Below are 21,156 nucleotides of genomic sequence, written 5' to 3'. Positions count from 1 at the left end.
TGGTACCCTGAGGGCAGGGCGGTAGTGCCAGGAGCACCAGGCCAGCATCGGTGGCACCTGTCCCTCCACGTGTGAGGAGAGAGGGGCGCTCAGGGCCAGGGTGTGAGCCGGATGGTTCCCACGCTTCCCACCTGTTTGAGTTTTCTGGGGCTGCTGTGACACAGTCTGGGGAGCTTCAACAACCGAGTTCATTCTCTCCCAGTTCTGAGGCCAGAAGTCCACAATCAAGGCATGGGCAGGGCTGGGCTCCCACTGGAGGCTCTGCAGGGGATCCTTCCTTCCTCTTCCAGCTCCTGGGGGCTGCAGGCATTCCTTGGCTTGTGGGGGCATCACTCTAACCTCTGCTTCTCTTGTCATCTGGCTGAGTTCCCGTGTGTGTGTGTGTGTGTGTGTGTGTGTCTGTCTGTGTGTGTGCGTGTGCACGTGTCTTAACTAATTACACCTGCACAGACCCTAGTTCTCAAAAAGGTCACATGCACAGGTCCCACGTGGACAGGAATTTTGACAGGACACCGTTCAACCCAGAACATTGGCCTTCAGTCCAGCCCACCTCTGTCTCTCTCTCTCTCTGTCTCTCTCTCCAGCTCTCTCTCCGTCTCTGTCTCTCTGTGTTCCCCCCACCCCGCCCCCATTCTTCCTGGAGCTGCTCTCCTCTCTGCTGCTGGCAAGATGGAAATTGCATCATTTTCAAGCAGCACTAACTGAGGGGTTTTCAAACCCAAGAAGCAGGCGTGAGTCTGAGGCGCAGTGACGGTTCCCTTTAGAGATTACAAGCATGCTAACCCCTGCTTTCATCTTTCCCACTAAGCACTTGGTGTTAAATTAGCCACATCACATGTAAACACTCAGGCACATTATTTAACTGATCTAATTTTCAGATGCTACACAGTTTAGAAATCTCTAGCAGGCCATATCTCTGGTTTCAGCACCACATGGTGGATCTTAAGGGGTTGCTGCTGAAGGGAGATTCCTGGGCCAAACACATTAGCTTTTGTTTCCTTCTGGCTTCTCAGGGGCCTGAGTGCTGAGAGCCAGTGGGTTTTTAGCCAGTGGCGGGGAGTGAGGAGGGGCGGGTGGGCAGTGTCAGTCTCCGCTGTCCCTGCAGGGACAGGGCAGCTCTCTGTATCACCCCTCTCATCCCCTGCCCTCCCTCCCACCTTCTGGCGGAGACCCCGGTAGCTTTCCCATTCCCTTTGTTTAGCCGAGTTTGATAAGACATAAATATCCACTCTGCCCGTGTTAGAGGCGAGTGTCGGAAGCCTCCCATTGGGTGCAGAGAGAGCTCCAGATGGGAGAAGCCACACGGCTCCCAGCTGCAGCCATTGCTAATGTTTATTTGCACTTTCTTCCCCCCACACATGCTAGGCCCACGTATAAGCCTTCAGATGATTCGAACTATTTTCGTTTCATCATTTCATTTGAAATGTTTCACTCTGCTCTTTTCATCGGCACGGCGCAGCTCGTCATGCGATACCGGGTCCTGGAAAGCTCGGGCCTGGCTCTCGTGGGCATTTATGCTCAGGTGCTGGTAGCTCGACCATCCGACTTCCTTATGTCCTGCCAGCGCCCCCTGCCGACCCTTCACAGGTAGCAGTCATTTATTAAGAACACTTACGTCTCTCTGTCTACGTGTGTATCTTACGTCTCACACATGCACGTATATTACACACAGGTTGATCATACGTATATCTCACACGTACACATACATAGATATCTCACACACAGAACACGCATCTCACACACACACACACACACCCGCTGTCACACATACATGTGCGTGTGTAGACCGACCACATGTGTGCGTCTCCCTGGGGGAAGCCCACCTCCCCCCCTGCAGTGTCACTCAGTGAGGACTTAGTCACTTTGCTCCACCTCTTGCCCCAGGGAACAGTGACCTCAGTGGCCCTGTGATGGAAAAAGAGACCCCTGCGGTGGCCGGGGACAGCTGTGGCCCCCGAGAGGCTGGGGGCCATTGGAGAGTGGACACTGGTTTTTATCGGTGTCTAAACATGAGCTTGAGTTAAAAGGCTCGCACTGACTGTTGCCTTGGACGTTTGAGCTTAGCTGTCTCCTGCTTCAAAACAGCTGAGTTTGATGAGTCCGTGGGGGTGAGAGTTGAGTGCCAGCCCATCATCAGGATGTTCCCATGATGTTGTCCCCAGATTTAAAGCCAGCAGGAGGCGTTTGTTTGTGAACAGCCTGCGTTTTCTTGGTCCTCGTCGCCCGTGTCAGGACCGGGGCCCTCATCGGTCCCCGTGTGACTGCAGAGGTCTGAGGAGTGTGCTGGACACGAGGATTTATTAGACTGTGGAGGTTGGCTCGTTTTTCAAAAGTCTCTTAAAAAGGCATTTCTTGAGGACACGTAAGACATCCTTGAGTTTTACTAGAAAGGCACAGCACAAACTCTACACTTAGAGGCATTGCTCTGTGTGGTGGGACGTGGGGGAACCATCTGTTTATGGAGGAAGAGGCTTTGTCCACGGCGACTTGAATACTCACCATGCTTTGTTTCTTTTGAACAAACCACTCAGCTCCTTTCACAGCCTCCTTTAGAGACGGGGTCGCAAGCCCAAGATAATGGTAATTAAGCCACGGAATGTGTTCAGACCTGGGCAGTTTTGGAGCAGAGCCACGAGCAGGAAAAGCAAGATGTTTAAAAGCGGCTTTTGGAAGAAGGTCTGAAATTGCAGGGGGCAGAGAGGAGCACACGGGGCCCTGAGCCTGGCGGCTATTCCGCAGACTCAGCAGGAGATGCAGGTAGAATGGATGGAAGGGCAGCAGTCAGAGCCCATCAGAAGGAGAGCGGCTAGGCAGGGGTCAGCAGGGAGGGTGAGGCCGGTCAGGGGGCCTGTGGACCCCGGGCCTGTCTGATGGATCCCAGGGTAGGGGGTGTTCCCTACACTGGGCCCCAGGACGGTGGGCACTAGAGGGCCCGACATTCTCCATTGTGCCAACCTTGATTGTCACCTTTATTTTTAACTTCTTGGGTCAGAACCCCTGTGATCCATTAGGAAAGCGTCAGGGGGGCTGTTTTAGCTTTGGTGGGTGTCAGCTGGCCAGGAGTCAGCAGAGTGAGGCTGCCCAGTGTTAGGGTCACACGGGGACCTGTTCCCTCCTCTCCCTGTTTGTGGGAGAGGGTGTGCAGCCTTCCTGGGGCTCCCTGGCTCTGTAGTTCTATGTCCAGGAAAGAATCCCAGGAAGGAATGGGGTAGGTATAACATGGTAAGTGGCTGAGATTGTCAGTATGATTTTTTTTTATATACATTTATTTATGTATTTATTTTTGGCTGCATTGGGTCTCCGTTGCTGCGCACGGGCTTTCTCTAGTTGCGGCGAGCGGGGGCTACTCTTCATTGCGTTGCGCGGGCTTCTCATTGCGGTGGCTTGTCTTGTTGCGAAGCACGGGCTCTAGGTGCGTGGGCTTCAGTAGTTGCAACACGCAGGCTCAGTAGTTGTGGCTCGCGGGCTCTAGAGCGCAGACTCAGTAGTTGTGGCGCACGGGCTTAGTTGCTCCGCAGCGTGTGGGATCTTCCCGGACCAGGGCTCAAACCCGTGTCCCCTGCATTAGCAGGCGGATTCTTAACGACTGCGCCACCAGGGAAGTCCCTGATATTGTTTTAATGGTCAAAAATTGGGAGCAAACTAAAGGCCCAGATATGACGGATCCATCACATAAATTATGGTAGGAGGATACAGGGAGAGGAGGAAATACCATGACTTTGAACTTCACATACAGCATGGCAGTACCTTTTATTTATACCCGGGCATGAAAATAATTCTAGGGAGGACGTAACACAAACATTTGACCCAGGCACTCTTGCAGGGGGAAGAATACATGATATTTTCCCCTTCTCTGTGTTTTCCTTATTTATATTAAACATATACTATCAGAGAAAGAATAGACAGTTCCAGTCACAGAAAGGCAGCGCGCACAGCAGCCGAGCCTGGGGCCCGGACCTGACCCTCTCCCGTGCCCCCCGCAGTACTCCCGGCAGGGGCAGGAGGAGGAGGGCCGCAAGCGCTACGAGGCCCAGAAGCTGGAGCGCATGGAGACCACGTGGCGGAACGGGGACATCATCCAGCCCGTCCTGAACCCAGGTAGGAGCTGGGGTGTGGGCCGGGGCCGAGGCAGCGCAGCCACTTCACGAGCGTCCTCTTCCTGGGCCGGTGCGTCCCCTGGTGCTGTCTCCTGGGACAGGCCCTGGGGTCCCGGGAGTACTGTCCCCTTGGCCCTGCACCTTGCAAGCCCCTTCCCAGTCGCACAGCCGACCATGGGGATGGGGGGACAACCCCGCAGGCCTCGGTGCGTCTGCTCCCGTAGAGTGCTGACCTGGAGGCCCCCGTGGGGAGAGGCCCTGCTGCCCAGGCAGAGGGACGCACGCCTGGCCACGGAGAATTTGTCCCCCAAGTTCGCCTGAGAGTGTGTTCTGGACGGGATTTCCAGCTCATGAAAAAGACAGAAGGGCAGCAGCGTTTCCCACATTGTTGTTCCCCGGCCCGCCGCCCAGACGCGGCCTCAAGTTAGACAGACTCTGAGCGCCCGCGGCTGCTGCCTTCCAATCTTCATCCTTGTGCCTGTAAGTCCGGGCTGTCGGCTTTAACAGGACACGCCTCCACAGTCCAAACAGGTGAGGGAGGGTTCCCGAGTCCCTGCCAGAACACCGTGCAGGGCTGGGCCTGGGGGCCTTGGGGCCTGGTGACGCACATCACCCTCCTCTGCACACACAGTGACCACGTCTTACCGTGTGGAGAGCGGGCTGCACGCCCTCAACCTCCCCATGTTGGCCGGGCTCCTGTGATGAGTGTCCACGTTCCATGTTGGGTCCCGGAGCGACTCCTCAGGGGCCCTGCGCGCGGGTGCTGTGGCTCCTGATCTGGTCCTGGACTGCCGTCTGAGCACTGGCCCCAGGGCGTCCCTCTGCTGCTCCATGTGCCCTGGGCTCTGCCCGCTTGCCGCTAAGGAGGAGCGCGGTGAGCTCTAGTGCAGGGGCTGGAGAAAGCTCCGCCTGCCCGCCCGCCTGCCTTCCTGGCTGCAGCCCACCTTTGGCATCAGGGTGGGTGTAGGGGGTCGGGACTGGTGAACACCTCGCAGGCGTGCAGACTAGGACAGGACTTTCTGGGTTTCGGATTCTGTCATTTATCGGGGGTGCGCTTGACACCTCTGGCAGTGTCTGTGAGGCTTGTGTAGGGCTCCCCTCATGCTCATCCTTCCTGAGTGCCACCCTCACCTGCCCACAGTGAAGGCCAGGGCACTGGAGGTTGGTGTCCTTACTGTTCTGCTTTTTTATTTATTTTATTTATTTATTTTTGGCTGCATTGGGTCTTCGCTGATGCATGCGGGCTTTCTCTAGTTGCGGCCAGCGGGGGCTTACTCTTTGTCATCGTGCGCGGGCTTCTCACTGCGGTGGCTTGTCTTGTTGCGGAGCACGGGTTCTAGGCGTGTGGGCTTCAGTAGTTGTGGCACGCGGGCTCAGTAGTTGTGGCTCGTGGGCTCTAGAGCGCAGGCTCAGTAGTTGTGGTGCACGGGCTTAGTGGCTCCGTGGTGTGTGGGACCTTCCCGGACCAGGGCTCGAACCCATGTCCCCTGCATTGGCAGGTAGATTCTTAACCACTGTGCCACCAGGGAAGTCCACTGTTCTGCATTTTCAACAAACACCAAAAAAAAAAAAAAGGAAGAAAAGAAAAACCTATTGGTATAATAAAATGTTGCTGTTTTGATGAAACCTGATAAAGTTGCATCTTTTCACAATAAAATGTAAATAGACGGTAGTCCCCAGGCCTGCGGGCTCTTGTGATGACTCAAGTGCATCCAGGCGCTGGGACACATGCCACCATCAGGCAGCAACCTCAGGCCCAGCCTCTGCTTTCAGGAGGCAGGTCAGGCAAAGGCACGGAGGACTGCAGAGGGACGCAGAGGGGCCGAGAGGCCTCGGGAAAGGCACAGACTCGGTGCCGGGCGCGTTCCTGGGAGAGAGGCTGGAGCGGGCCAAAGGCAGCACTCCTCACCCTGGAAGACAGGTCCTCGCCCAGTCCCTGGGCCCTGTGACTGTGACCTTATTCGCAGAAGGGGCCTTTGCAGGTGGAATCAAGTTAAGGACCTCAAGATGAGGTCGTCCTGTGTTACCCACAAACGTGGGGAGGGCCCCAAATCCAACGAGGACCCCAAATTCTGTAAGAGACAGAAGGGTAGAGACAGTGTCAGCCCAAAAGCAGCAAAGAGGGGAGCTCAGAAGAGGTGCTGGCTGGCATCTGGGGGCTGGACCCACCTGTCCTTGGGCGGTTACTGGCCAGTGCTGCATGGAGGCTGGGGCCGAAGGCTCAGTCTTGAGCTGTGAGAGGCATGAGGTTCATCCTGGTTTACTCCTTTGACTGACTGACTGGGGAACTAAGATTACTCAGGGTTTTCAGTCAGTTTAAGTTCCTTCATGAGATAATTTCTGTTTGCCATCCTCTGATTGTAAACCTGATCCATGATGTTTTTCGGGATCTGTTGTTCTCTAATGAGATTAGTGGAAAGTGGCTTCTCAATCTCAAGGTTTCTTGATAGGTTTTTACAAGCTTTTATTTTTTCCTTTTCTGGCCCTAATAAAAGCGCAGCTTTGGGCTTCCCTGGTGGCGCAGTGGTTGAGAGTCCGCCTGCCGATGCGGGGGACATGGGTTCGTGCCCCGGTCCGGGAAGATCCCACATGCCGCGGAGCGGCTGGGCCCGTGAGCCATGGCCGCTGAGCCTGCGCCTCCGGAGCCTGTGCTCCGCAGCGGGAGAGGCCACAGCGGTGAGAGGCCCGCGTACCACAAAACAAACAAACAAACAAAAAAACTGCATCTTTCTCAGCAATAGGGACTGGCTTTTAACCACTTCCTAAGGAAGTCACATATCCATTCTCTGGACTTTTTGAATACTACAGTGTGCTCTTGTCACTGGGGTCGTCTAACACTCTCCCCCTTCCTGGGAGGACCCCCGCCCCGCCCTGATGAGGCAGGCTTGGCCCGAGAGTTGCCACCCGCCTCGCGCCGGCAAGGCCCTCTGGACCTGCCGCTCCCTGTTACTTTTGAAACCAGAATCACATTTCAGCCTCTGTGGCTGTTGCCTAGCAATCCCCACAAGGGGCCAACCTCCTCTTTCAGGTGTCTTTTCAGAGAGTCTGGGAGTTCTTTACAGGCCCAATTTTTCTTATTGTTTTCTCCATCTGATGAGACAAAATACAATTACCTTGAATTCTTCAACCCATGGCCATTAGTTGTCCAGCTTTAACCGTGTAGGGACTGTTTGGCCACGTGACCCACCATCTTTCTGAGAGCTGTTGGGTTTATGACAAAATCAGCCCTGGGACTTCCCTGGTGGTCCAGTGGTAAAGAATCCGCCTTCCAATGCAGGGGATGCAGGTTTGATCCCTCGTTAGGGAACTAAGATCCAACATGCCACGGGGCAACTAATCCCGTGCGCCACAACTACTGAGCTCACGCGCCTCAACTAGGGCCCGCGTCCCGTAAACTACAGAGCCCACGCGCTCTTGGACCCGCGTGCCGTTAACTAGAGAAGAGAAAACCCGCACGCCACAACTAGAGAGAAGCCCGCGCACCACAACGAAGAGCCCGCATGCCTCAACAAAGGTCCTGTGTGCTGCAACTAAAACCCGACGCAGCCAAAAGTAAATAAAATAAATAAGTAAATAAAAAATAAATCTTAAAAAACCAGCCCTGCCTCTTCCCCGGCCTTTGTGTTTGAAGCAGTGTTCACCTCTAAGTCCGGTCCCCACTACCGGGACAGCCGGGGTCTTGGTGAGTCACACCCACCCCTCATCCCTGCTCAGGCCCTGGACCCTGCCTCCCTGAGGTCAGCCAGTGCCCGGCCACCCCCGCAGGCTGATCAGCCTGGAGCCGCCCCTAAGAGTGCTTGGTGCCCGTTAGGGGCTTGCGCTGGGTGGGAGAGCCTTCTCCCCAGGGTCTGGCCAGGCCCCGTCACCCCGCTCCCAGCAGCACTTGACCTGGGGGGCGTTGGGGAGGCAGGAGGAGGAATACAGGGTCTGGAGCCGGACCTCTGGGCTTGGATCCCGGCTCTGCGCCGTGGGGACTTAGCCCTTCTGTGCCTCAGGTTCGTCGGCTGCAAGCACGGAAGAGGGAGTTCTGTGCTCGTCTCTGGCTGCCCTGGGGACCTAACTCAGGTTCTGGACCTCATTTTGAAATCGCAAGTTCAAAGATTAGGCACTGCATTAGTCAAGGTCATTGTAGCTGCTTACACTCTAAACTCCTAGCTCCTAATAACTCAGTAGAGGTTTATTTCCTGTGAACTCCTAATCGGGAGATCTCCTCCAGGAGGTGGGGACTCGGGATTCAGGCCCTTTGGTCCTGTAGCTCCACACCTTTTATCAGGTAGCTCTCGGGGCACCTCGGGAGGGGAAAGAGCAGGGAGGCTCCCCTCTCGGGCGTTTTGACGGCTTGGGCCTGGATGCAGCACTTCCACTCACTCTCCTGTGGCAGGAGAGCAGCCGTGCAGCGGAGAGGGTGGAAACGTGGTCCAGCCGTGCACGGGGGAGGGTGAGGAGAGGGGCTGCCCAGTCCTGTCTTCTGGTCACACGTGGTACATCTCACCCTCAAGGACAGCGACGTGGAATCCTGTCCAGCCCCACCATCCATTCGTTAAGGCAGTGCTGGCAGCGATCACGGATAAGCCCCAGGTGTCTGTGCCTTGACCTTGAACTTCGAAGATCCTCTTCACGTTTCCCTGTAGTTCCCCTAAGAAACAGGACGTGAAGAACGGGGGAAAGGCCACTGAGGACAGGAAGTGCCTGATCCAGGGGCTGTGAACCCACAGACACGGTCCCACCCTGCAGAGCCCCGTTGAGTAACAGGCCACAGCCCAGGATAGGAGGACCTGGGTGTTGGGTGCGTAGGTGTATTTTTTTTTCCCATCAGAATTGTGGTGTTTTCTCTCGTTGGAAGCTCATCAGTGCCAGTTCCAAGCACACTGAATCATTAGACACGGCTTAACTGATACTTTAAACATGACTGCAGAACGGTGGGGGGCATCTCTTTGACCAGGTTGTTATAGTCATTTCAAGTGGCTTGTCATTCGAATAAGTAGATAGTTGACATGACAAAGATTTTTGTATGCTATTTCCATTGTTGGAAATTTTCAAAAACTCTTTTGTCATCGTGCACACACAAACCTCTCAGCTGGTCAGAGCAGCTCCCGAGAGCAGGCCAGCCTTGAGGCTTTTCGTTTGCATTCGTTCTGTAAAGTAGCTACTGGGACCCAAAGCAAAGAAAGCACAGGAGGGCACCCCGGGGCTCTGGGGGCCTGTTTATCCTTTGAAGAGAGAGGCCCAAGGGAGACAGTCCTTGGAGATCAGGGGTGTCGTGGGCTGGCAGCGCTGGCCTGGAGTGTTTCTCTGATGGCTCTGGTGGCAGAGGGACTTCGCTGGCATCCTCTGTGGCCCTTGGGCTGTGCCCCTCCACCCCGTCTCCCCAGGCCATCTGAAGCCCCGAGGCCAGAGTAGGCGTGGCCCTGGGTGCACCCTTGACTGGCCGGGGCTGTTACCCGCACTTCCTGAGCACAAGGAGGGTTTCGGGTGCGTCTTCTCCACTTGGAGTGAAATTAGGAACCGGGCAGGGCAGAGTTCTGGACGCCTTCTCAGGGCCTCCCTTCTCATCCCGCGCAGCGTGTCCGGCCACATTACCCGAGGCCCAGATGGTCTCGGATGGTCCAGGCCATTCTGGACGCCCCGGGGCCTGGGAGGCAGCTGAGAGAGGAAGCATCTCCTCCCTCCGGTCGTCTGCATCCCCGGGGACGCCAGGGGACCCTGGAGCTCCCCTCCCAGAGCCTTTGGAGTCATCCTGTCATCTGTTGGCTGGTTTTAGATAGCATCCTTGCACACCTGCTCCCACGGGGCCCACACGCGGGTGGGTGGGCTGGACGGCCGAGTCCTCAGACTGTGGCCTCTCGGGACGGAGTTCTCCACTCAGCTGCTGACCACCAGCTCCTGACGCCGCGACAGGCTGCTGCTTTCGACGTCCCCGGCTTGAGGGTTCACCCGGCGGTGGGGGAGCTGGGACCTCCTGTGGTGGCTGGCGCCCGCCTCTGCCAGTCACACTGAGCCATGGAAGCAGGCCGGTCACCAGAACCCCCGGAGGTGGGACTTGACTGTGGATAATAACGAGAGACCCCTCCCCCCATCCCACCCCGCACCCCAGGCTGCAGCCGCTTCATTGCTTCTGACACAGCTGAGGGCCCTTCCGGCTGAGAGCGTCTGGAGATGCTTGAGTCCTTCCCGTAGGGGCTTCTCAGAGCAGACGGCACTTCACACGCGAGCTCAGAGCTTGAGTCTAAACCTGTCTAAGCCGTGAGGCTTGAGAACAAATAGAAAATACCTTGAGTTTGGAAGTCAATCCTTAAGGCCCCAGCTCACCGGAACTCCAGTTTTTCCCACTTCGTGACCCCTTCAGGCAACCACACAGTCTGAGATCCCACGTGGAGAAGCATCAGAAAAAGTCTCGGAGGCAACTGTCGGCACTTAAGAGACCCAGGCCCCGACCTCAGGGTTGGCGCCCCTTCTGGCTCCTGAGCAGCGTTACTTCCTGCACAGACTTTTCTGTCCACCGCCGGAGACAGGAAGGACCTTTCTTCACCTGCAGGCTGTCCCAGCCGTTCTGGGGCCGGCAGGCTGGCTTCCTCGGCAGCTTGGGCTTGCTGGGGAAGGAAGGGGCTACCCTTTCTGAGTGCCAGCTGTCCGGGCAGGAAACAAACGGGCGTCATCCCTCCCGGAAGGCTTTGGGAAGGTGGAAGCAGGCACAGCAGTGGGGTCTGCTCAGAAGACCCACCCCGTTGGAAGAGTCTGTGTCGAGGGATAGTATCGGTTTCTGGAGATGGGGCTTTATTTCATCTTTTTTTTTTTTTTTTTTTTTGCGGTACGCGGGCCTCTCACTGCTGTGGCCTCTCCCGTTGCGGAGCACAGGCCCCGGACGCGCAGGCTCAGCGGCCATGGCTCACGGGCCCAGCCTCTTGGCAGCATGTGGGATCCTCCCGGACCGGGGCACAAACCCGTGTCCCCTGCATTGGCAGGCGGACTCTCAACCACTGCGCCACCAGGGAAGCCTTCATCTTTTTTTTGAAGTGCAGCCTCTTACAGATATTTCAGCAGCAGCAGTGCCGCGTGGGTGAGGGATGCCCCCAGAGACTTGGTGCTCTGGGAAGATGAACGGGGGACACTGGAGGAAAGGCCAGCACACCTTTCGGTGCAGTGTCTCCGGGGCCGGGTCGGGACTGAGGGCTGGCAGGAGTCCCAGGGTGAGGTCTAGGGATGCACGTCTGTGGCGTCTCTGTCCAGTTCCGTGTCTCCACCTACCGTTGTGTTTAATGAAGTCGAAATTTAAACTTTTGAGAAGTTGCATAATAAATTGCTAAAATATTGTCAGTGCCTGTTCACAAACTTGAGAATGAAAGTCAGGTGGGTGACTGTCTCCTAAGCGAGGGTCATACCAACCCTGGGGGCTTATAGGCAGGAGGTGTTCAGTTGCTGCTCGGGAGTCAGGGCAGGGCCTCGCTGGGGACACTGGTGTCCCCAGGGAGTAGTGTCATGACCCACTAGCAGAGTGGCTAATTAATCCTCGAAAGCCTTCCCCCCTCACGGACTGGAGCGTTTTGAGACCACGGTTTTCCTTAGAGAAATCCCACCTAAGGTGAGGACAGCGGGAAGCCTTCGGTGACCCTGCGAACATCAGGGCGCTGTCGCCACTGTTGGGCCCTTTGGCCGTGGGAATCGATTGGTCCCGTGGCCTAATCTCTCTCCTTTGTGATTCCAGAGCCGAACACGGTCAGCTACAGCCAGTCCAGCTTGATCCACCTGGTGGGGCCTTCCGACTGCACCCTGCACGGCTTTGTGCACGGAGGTAAGGACCAGTGACTCTTGCTGTCCCCTTCCTGCTCCTGGTTCCTTGTTAATTCCCCCCAGGAGGCCATGCTGCCATCTGACCCAGTTTAGGCTCTTGTGTTTAATGAGGTGTACATTTAAACTTTTAAGAGGTTGCATAATAAATTGCTGAAATCCTGTCGGCGCCTGTTTTCAAAATTGGGAATGAAAGTCAGATGGGTGACAGTTCTAAGGGAGGGTCACACGCAGCCCTGGGAGCTCATGGCCACGAGATGTTTAGTGGCGGCCCGTGGGTCAGGGCAGGGCCCTTTGGGGGACAGTGAAGTCACCAGGGAGTGACAGTGTGACCCGCTAAGAAAGAGGGCTTAATTCAGCATGTTTTTGCCTCTGGCGTTTGCATGTGTTTCTTCCTTTAATCAGATTCCACCTCAGAAAATACAGGCCTTGAAGTTCCCAGCTTGGGAACCACGGCTGGAACACAAGAGGACTTAGTTCCAGGCTCCAGAGGGACACTTTTTACTTTAACAGTGTGTAATTATTTTTTTGTGTGATTTAGGGAAAATATAAGTAGCACATCAAACCCGTAATTTAATGGAGATTATCATCTCAGATGAGGTCAAAGTAAACTTTAAAAAACAAGTCGTTTTAAAGAAAAACATAAGGGGAAATGTTCTTAAGTGGTTTAGACGTTAGCAGAAGTTGTGTGGGTGGTGGAGTCCGGGCACCGCTCCTCTGGGGGCACCGAGCAATTCATCGTCCCCCAGGCATGACTGGAACTTGCACGTGCCGTTCGTCTGCACTCTTCATTTCCAGTGGCCTGGAATGCCAAGTTCTCCTTGCTTCTCCACTCTTGAAAATTCCTGTTGATCCTTCAAAACCCAGTTCCAGTGGTACCACTCTGTGCAGGATTACACTGATACTTCTACCAGGGGATGCCTCAGGAGCAGGGCTCAGTCTTATTCTTTGTGTTGGCTCCAGGGTTTCACACAGAGCCAGAGAGGTGCTTTGCAGAAGCTTCTTCCGTGAACAAGAGGCACAGGTCAGGCTTGGGTTGAAAAGCTTGGGATGAGGGGCCCTGGACCTGTCAGAATCAGAGAATGGGCCCTGATCTGAGATTTTTTTTTTCTTTGCCGTACGCGGGCCTCCCACTGCTGTGGCTTCTCCCGCTGCGGAGCACAGGCTCCGGACGCGCAGGCTCAGCGGCCATGGCTCACGGGCCCAGCCGCTCCGCAGCATGTGGGATCTTCCCGGACCGGGGCTCGAACCCGCGTCCCCTGCATCGGCAGGCAGACTCTCAACCACTGCGCCACCAGGGAAGCCCCTGAGATATATTTTTCAAGTTTGTTTCTTTTTTTAACTAATCCTCTTCTGTGTATTTCTTTTTCAATTTCATGATCATTTTCCTCTCTCAACTAAACTCTGCCCGCGACGCCCTTAGGTACGATTAACTTAGTCCTACCTAAGGGAAGCTGTACTTTACAACAAAGGGTGCTTTCCAGCCCCGTGAATGTTGTGACAATCAGGGTATCTTTCTTCTCTGAGAGCAGCCGTGGCCTCACCAGCCTTCTTGTTCTTTGCCAGCCCTTGTCAGCCAAAGGCCGGGCTTCTGTAACTGCTAAGAACTGTCTTTGAGCCTCATAGAGCTCCGCTCTACCTGAAATTTGTGAAACTCTATGCTAGAAATTTTGCTTATTTCATCCAGATGTTGGAAGTTCACTAAATGTGGCATTTCCATCATCACTGTCTCCTTGGCAAAAAGTTTATACTCTTCAGTCCGATCTTTCCTCACGTGCTGAGAGGCGTCCGTGAAATGCAGGAAGCGAGGGAACTGTTGGAATCCCCTAGAAACCTACAGCACATCGTGCTCATTTACGGAGGCTGTGCGGCTGCATTTAAAACGAGCGCGTTTTTTAACGCGTGTTAAAGAAGCGTCTACAATGGCTTTACAATGTTTAGTGCCTATTTTAGTAGGGGTTTTGTGCTCATGATTTGAAAACCATGCCTAATAATCTTACCAAACCTAATCACTTCTTATAGTGCCTCATAACTCACCAGGCATGAAGGAACAAAATAAATACCGGACTGGAAACACTGAGTCCTGTGATTTTATTGTATTTTCCTATAGAGAGAATACTGTCGGCAAGAATGGTGTCTAAGTCATTTGAATGAAAGTCTCCTGTAAACTGTAAATCAGTAGATGCCAATCGCAGGAGGAAACGGTGAACTGAGATGGGTGCTAATTTGGCTTTTATTCAGTAATTCTGCACTGCGTATGGGTCTTTGAAAACCTCCTCCCTGTCCTGTTTTCTGTGATTTTCACACATGGGATAGTCTTCGTCTTGAGGACTGGCTCCTACCCTGCGACTTAAAAAACACACACACAACACAGATCTTGGCAACGCTGAACTGGTGAGAGATGTAGTAGGAAGGGTTGGAAATCACAGATGGAATCCAGGACTCCTGTCAGATGCTGGGTCTTCCCTCCTTTCCTGGCTGCAGGGACAGAGCCTCCGATAATTCATCGAGGGGATAGAAAAGACGCAGGGAGTGAGCAGAGGGCCCTCGTTTTGCTGTGTGGGAAGGCGGGCTGGCTGCTTCTCCGTGGTTCTGAATTTCAGGGCCTCTGTGCAGAAGCGCTGGCCGGGCTTTGGGCTTCTGCCTTCTGAGTCCTGCATGAATCAATGTGCCGTCCCCTCTGTCTCCTCTTGGTAGTTCTGGGATCTCAGCCCAGAAAAGGCCGTTTCCCCTCCGCTCTCCCCTCCCCCGTGGTCAGCTGAAAGGGGTGACCCAGCAGCTATCTGCGGGGCTGTTTAGGTTCTTGCCACAGTCACTCACCCGGACACCCATCCTTGATAAAAACACTCGGAGTAGGAATTGATTTTACTTCCCGAACATGATAAAAGCCCTAGAGTGAGCATCTTACTCAGAGGGGAGCCCAGAGGATCGTCCCCTGAGGTTAGGAGTAAGGCAAGGACCCTAGTTAACGTTGTTTTGGAGATTTTAGCCACTGCAGTAAAACAGGAGGAAAAAAATAAAGGCACAGGAAGTGGCAGAAAAGAAGTAAAGCTATCTGGCTTTGCAGATGGCGCAGTAACATACCTGGCGAACCCAAGAGATTCAGTGATAAAAGTAACTCAAAGAATTAAAAATTCAGTAAGGTAGCAGCATGTAAAATGAATAATAATAAAAAAGGCTTGCCTGAAATAGAAAAACTTCTTTTCATTGTTTTTGTTTGCAGGTCTGTTTGTTTTCTAAGGTGTGTTTTGTGTCAGTGAATTTTAACTCGGATCATGAAACATGACTTTTTCATAATTTGATGAAAAGGGGGCGTTGGTTTTGTGTCTGCGCCTTTGATTCATCTTCTTGAAGATGGCGTTCCCTTCTCCCGCGTTGGTTCCTGAGATGTCCTTTGCTCTGATTTCTTTCCTGGGGGACTCTCCTCGCCCGGCCCTCTGTCGGCTGTTTCCGCATGGGTTTCCCAGCCCGAGAGGGGGTGTTGCTGCCACAACTGGCCGGATGTGAAAGGAAGCGTGCTCCCCAAACCCGGGACCACTGTGCTTTGCCAAGACCCATCTGGCCGTGAGGGCCAGATCAGAGGGGAGACCCCAGTGATGGGGGCGCCCCAGCTCTGCCCGTGGTGTGCGTGGCTCTTAGCCGTGGGCCCCTGCTGCCTCGCGGCTCATGGCTCCCTGCGCTCAGCCTGTGCTTTTCTTCCCCTCAACGCGCCTCTTGCTCTCCTGTCTCGGTGTCTTTGTTCACCCTGTTCTTCCCACCTGGCGCCGTCCGCCTGCCCATCCCAAATCCCACGCCCTCCTGGTGCCCCCTGAGCCCCTCCCTCCCAGGCAGCTGCACGCCCTTCACCCCGCTCCACGCCACGGCCTCTCTCGTCCTGCCCCCCGTGCTGGTTGTGGTTTTCTCAGGCGCTCGTCTCCTGGACGTCCCCCTGTCCCTTGCCTGTCTCCCGTGGTGCTCTGCAGAGAAGGAGCTCGGTGAACGGCCATTGAGTGAATGAAAGAAATCTTTTGGAAAGACGGTTTGAGGTGACGCTGCCCGGTGGCCATGTCCTGAGCCATTGGCAGCTTTTCTCTGTTAGAATCACGGGCCGTAAATCCAGCTGGGCATGTGGCTCCCATGTCCTCAGACTGAGCTGCCGGGTTGGGCCCACTCATAGGACAGGCTCTGCCCTGTGCTTCACGGTGCCCTGTGGTGCCCACGCTCCTGCAGGGGACGCGTGTCTGCCTGACCCACTCTCCCTACCCCCAGCACCGCGCTTTCTGCTCGGCACCCTGGGGTGTCTGCACTCCATCCCTCCCGTCCCCCGAGTCCAGTCCCTCTCAGGGTCCTCCCTGGAGCCTGCTGCAACCCGTGCCTCCTGTCAAAGTCATTTCTGACCCAAAGCCGGTGGGCGGGTCTGGCCCTCACAGTTCAGCCGGCTCCCCTCCACCCTGCCACCTCCTTCCCAAGGCCCAGGATCGCCCTTCCCTGCTCTCCTCCGCCCGCTGCCACCCCTTCAGTCCCTGTGCCGTTCCGCCTTCCTTCCTGTCCTGCCCGGCATCGGGTACCCGGGGCCCCATCCTCGCCCCTGCACTCCCCCCCGCCCACCCCGGGACTCCTGTGTCTCACACCAGCCTAGGCCGGCGGCTCCTGACTCTAGCTGCCTCTCCGACTTGATGTCCGGCACGGAGCTCCACTGCTCCCCCGGTGGTGGCGGCCAGGCCACCCTTCTGCTTGTCGAGCCAGAATGCCTGTGGTCCTCCGGGACTCAGTCTCACTCCAAGGCTCTGCCTCATCTGTCAGCCAGTCCCTCGGGCTCTACGTTCAAAACGTCAGAACCTGAGTTCTCGCCACCTCCACCATCGCCTCCGGGACATGCGCCTTACCGTGGAAATGGCCTCACACCTGGTCCGAGTTCCGTGACCAGGAGCAGCCCAGCAGCCTCCCTGGTCCACTCAGAGCCAAAGGCAGGTCAAGCCGGGCCTGCTCGGCCCCCTCGCTGGCTCCCGTCTGACTCCAAGCAGAAGCCCAGCCTTCCGCTCGTGCCGCTTCTCCGCTCCCAAGGCCTCCAGGACCCGTCTCGCCACACGCCTCCCGCCCCACCATGTCAGCTGCTGGGCTCTGCTCCTCGAGTTCCTGGGATGTGGTGGCGGGAGGGCACCTCCACCTGCGGGCCCTCCGCCTGCTCGTCCCTCTGCCGGGGTTGTGGTCCCCAAACAGCTGCGCAGATCCCTCTCTCTGTCTTCTGGTCTCTGGAGAAAAGGAGAGGGCTTTCCTGACCACCCCCTGTAAAACGGCCCCCACCCCGGCCTGCTTGCTCCCCAGGCCTGGACGGATCCCTTCCCTGCGGTGTAGACGGGCCACGTGCTGAGTGAAGGGACCAAAGAGAGTGAAGATGAGAGAGAGAAGACGGTCCCTGAGTGAGCAGAGGGGCCCCAGAACTGACGGGGGCAACAGCAGGTCAGCCCCCCAGAGGACACGTGAGGACAGCCCCTGACTCAGTGAGCATCCGGCAGCCCCTCCCGTGTGCCAGCCCCGTGGGGGGCTCGGGGACGCAGTCACTGCGCCGCCTGAGACGTCCAGAGACAGAAGTGCTCCTGCAGCACGTCCTGCACACGAGCGTCCAGCCGCCAAGGGGACACACACGGCTGCCCCAGGATCCCGAGGCCGGGGGACCTCGCGGGACCTGAAGGAAGAGGGGGAGGCAGAAATGGCAGCCCCGGGGTGGCAGGGGGCACGCGGGCCAAGAGGAGCCCCCGCCAAGCGAAGGAGGTCTGGGAGGCGAGGCGAGGCGTGCGACCCCTGCACAGACGCTCGTGTCTGCTCGGGTTTCGTGGGGCAGTTATGAAAAAGCGGTCCTCTGCACCTGGAGGAGGAACCGATTTCACAGAAAAATGCAGAAGGAGGCACAGATGCTCCTCTCCAGCTCTGTGACCTCATTTCGTTGGAGCCTCTGCTGCGTACTAGAGTGGGTGTCCAACCTGTGGCCAGGGACGAAGCAAGGAGGCCCGGAAGCCGTGTTTCCTCCTTTCGAGGAGATTCTGGTCTCATGGGGTCAAGAGGTGAGGGCGTGAAGGCCAGTGTGGACCCCCGTTTCTTCATCGCGAGGCTGAGTTGTGTTAGGCGATGGCCCCCGTTCCTTCCAGTTCTCACTTTCCAAGAATCCTTGTTTCTGAAAATACTGTTCTCTGCCGCGAAGGCTCCAGAGAGCAGCTTCCTGTCCATCTGGATGGAAGGGCGGGAGCTGGGGTCTGGTTACAGCCCTGAAGCCCCAGGCGCTATGAGCTGCCCGTGAGCTTGCTTGCTGCCTCCCCGCCCAAAGGGCCTGCTGACACCCATCCCGGAACTGGTTTCCTCCTGCCCGCACTGGTCCCCTGAGCAGCTGGGGACGTGTGAGGCTCCTGGCCCCTCTGCTTCCTGAGCTGCAAAGCATCTCACCTGAGAAACCCAGCCGGCTCTACAGCCTGCGCACGTCCTTCCCTACGAACGGACCGGTGCTTGGGGTTGTGGTGCCCCGTTAGTCAGCTTTTGCTTCCCCTTTGGTTGCGATCACTAGGGGCACACACGGCAGACGTCCCCTAACGGTGTCTTTCCTGCTCAGCGTCAGGAGCGTGAATTCTTCTGTGTTAGCCTCACCCCTGCCTGCGGCCTGGACTCCTGGGAGGAAACTGACGCCCTCCAGAGTGGTTGTGGGCCATCAAAGGCGTGACCTTGCCTTGTGTGGACTCCGGCGAGGCCACCACGTCCCACTGGGAGGGGCTCGTGCGTAACCACTGCCACCTTTCCCTGCTCTCCATGGCATTTGGGGCAGGAACACGTGTGCCCTACTTCCCCTGTTGCCTGTTCAAAACACGGAAGGCATTGATTCTCAAACAGCAGTAAGCAAACTTAATTGTGACCTTCTGCAGTTCCCTGATACAGAAGTAAGACGTGGCCTCGTGGCCGGGCAGCCCCCACCCCCACCCCACCCCGGCTCCCTGGGCCTGCGCTGCCCCGGGGCCAGGGGGGAGCCACATCCAGCTGTGCCTGAGGCCTCCGCCAGATCCCACCTTTGACATTTGTCATTAGAAACCAATCATCCTCACTCACTGTGCATTAATTTCCAAAAACAACCTTTATTAGCTACCTTAATTAATATTCCTCTGCCCTTGGTCCCGGTTCCCAGAGACCTGCAAGTACATTTGGAACCTGAAGGGGGAGAAGCCAGACAAGTCTCGGGAGGCTGTCGCTCAACCGGCTCTTAGGATAACTCCCCCTGTAATTTCCAAACGGTGGGCTAGTTAAAATAAGATGAACTTACTATCGTTTTCTTAATATAGGAGGCCGGCACCCACACCCCTTCAGCTGGGACTAAATATAGAAATGGGGGCATCACGAATCGCCCCCCACAGCGCAGTCGGTGGCGCGGGGCTCTGAGCTGCCAACGGCTGCTTTGGGTTTGCAGCAGGCGCGCTACAGTCAGCCAGGCAGGCCCGGGAAAAGAAAATTCAGCCTCTATTTTTAAGCCGGTCAACGTGTTGTCGGTACTTTAAAAACAAAAACAAAAGCAAACCTGTAAGCAGTTAAGCGTTAGATTCCAAAATGTCTCCGGTACCCGATGTTTATCTGTATGTTAGTGGCCAAGCAAGTCTTACTTTTTTCCTTCCCATAATTCCTGAAATGAACGCAGTATCCAAGGGCAACAAATCCTACAGTTTTGTTGTCATCTTTTAAATGGCGAATCTCGGGTAATAAGAGCAGCTCACGACAGACTAATTTGCCAAAGTTCTTTTCCCATCGTCAGCGGCACCTATTGTATCTAAATAGGAATGAATTGATGAGGTTTTTCAGTGGGAACCTGGAAAGAGGCTTTTTTTTTTTTTTTTTTTTTTTTTTTTTGGCGGTACGCGGGCCTCTCGCTGTTGTGGCCTCTCCCGTTGCGGAGCACAGGCTCCGGACGCGCAGGCTCAGCGGCCGTGGCTCACGGGCCCAGCCGCTCCGCGACACGTGGGATCTTCCCGGACCGGGGCACGAACCCGTGTCCCCTGCATCAGCAGGCGGACTCTCAACCACTGCGCCACCAGAGAAGCCCGAGGCACTTTTGAGAAAACTCGGATACTTGATATTTTTAATTAAAGCGTAAAAAAGTGAAGGGGAGAAGGTGACTTCCAGTGTCAAAGAGGGCTGGTGGCTCCCTCTGGCAGGACAGGGGGCCCGGCTGGGCACAGTAAGAGGAAGGGCAGTTACAAACCAGGCAGCTGGGTTTCTGGTTGTTTCTGTTTTTAAACAAAATTTATTTTTCTCAGTGGACACATTGCTTGTAATGTCTTGTGTCTACCATCATAGATGAGGGTATTTTGTGATAACAGTCTTTCTTTACAAATGTCATAACGGGATGAGATTATGTGGATTTTATCGTCTGTTTTCTGCAAGGGCCATTTTCTCTTAGCAACAGAGAACAAGAATGTCTCAGCCCAGACCCATGCAGCGATGGGTCCAGGGTTGTTCCTCACCGGGAAGAGGGAAGAGGGCTCGTAATCAACATTTTATTATACAGGCAGACCTTGTTTTATTGAAAAAGCTTCACTTTATTGCGCTTCACAGATTTTTTTTTTTTTTTTTAACAAATTGAAGGCTTGTGGCAACTCTCCATTGAGCAACTCTGTCCAGCACCCGTTTTCCAACAGTATTTGCTCCCTTCATGTCTCCGTATCACATTTTGGTAATTCTTGGAATATTTCAAATTTTTTCATTATTCTTGTATTTGTTATGGTGACCCAAGATCAGTGACTTTGGTTGCAACAGTTGCTGTTGCAAAAAGATTACAACTCACTGAAAGCCCAGATGATGGTTAGCATTTTTTAGCAATAAATTCTTTTTTATTTAAGGTATGTACATTGCTTTTTTAGACATAATGCTATTGCACACTTAATAGACTACAGTGTAGTAGAAACATAACTTTTATATGCACTGGGAAACCAAAAAATTCGTTTGACCAACTCTATTTCTAAATTCCCTGTATCGCAGGGGTCTGGAACCGAGCTCGCAATGTCTCTGAGGTGCCTGTAATCTCGGTTTTAAGAGATCAGTTCCTTTCCCTCTAAGTAGCCGCCAGAGTCCACTTTGCGCACAGGACCCCAGAGGGCCCGGTTATGCTTCACGCTTCTCTGTCGCGTTTGTGAGAACAGACTCGGGGCCGCTGGGAGCCGCGGGCACAGATTTCTGCTTCCAGCGCTGACCCCGTGCTACCCGCACACAAAGCGGGGGTCCGGGAGCCCCGCCTGTAGAAGGCCAAACACTTGAGTTCTGCACAAGT

The 21,156-nt window shown here is 55.2% G+C and overlaps 2 protein-coding genes across 2 annotated transcripts in view; one reads left to right on the top strand and one right to left on the bottom strand.

Moving 5' to 3' along the window:
* The window catches only part of RNF207 (ring finger protein 207), a 196,406-nt gene that overhangs the window by 88,281 nt on the left and 86,969 nt on the right, over positions 1-21,156 (bottom strand). The window lies entirely within an intron of this gene.
* ACOT7 (acyl-CoA thioesterase 7) overlaps positions 1-21,156 on the top strand; it is a 90,793-nt gene that overhangs the window by 30,463 nt on the left and 39,174 nt on the right. The window contains exons 5-6 of the mRNA XM_067718361.1: positions 3,984-4,098; positions 11,800-11,886. Of these exons, the coding sequence (XP_067574462.1) occupies positions 3,984-4,098; positions 11,800-11,886 (202 nt within the window). The remainder of the gene's footprint in view (positions 1-3,983; positions 4,099-11,799; positions 11,887-21,156) is intronic.

Source organism: Pseudorca crassidens, chromosome 2 (genome assembly GCF_039906515.1).
Source record: "Pseudorca crassidens isolate mPseCra1 chromosome 2, mPseCra1.hap1, whole genome shotgun sequence".
NCBI lineage: Eukaryota > Metazoa > Chordata > Mammalia > Artiodactyla > Delphinidae > Pseudorca > Pseudorca crassidens.
Note: the sequence above shows the minus strand (reverse complement) of the source record. Positions and strands in the feature narration are given on the sequence as shown.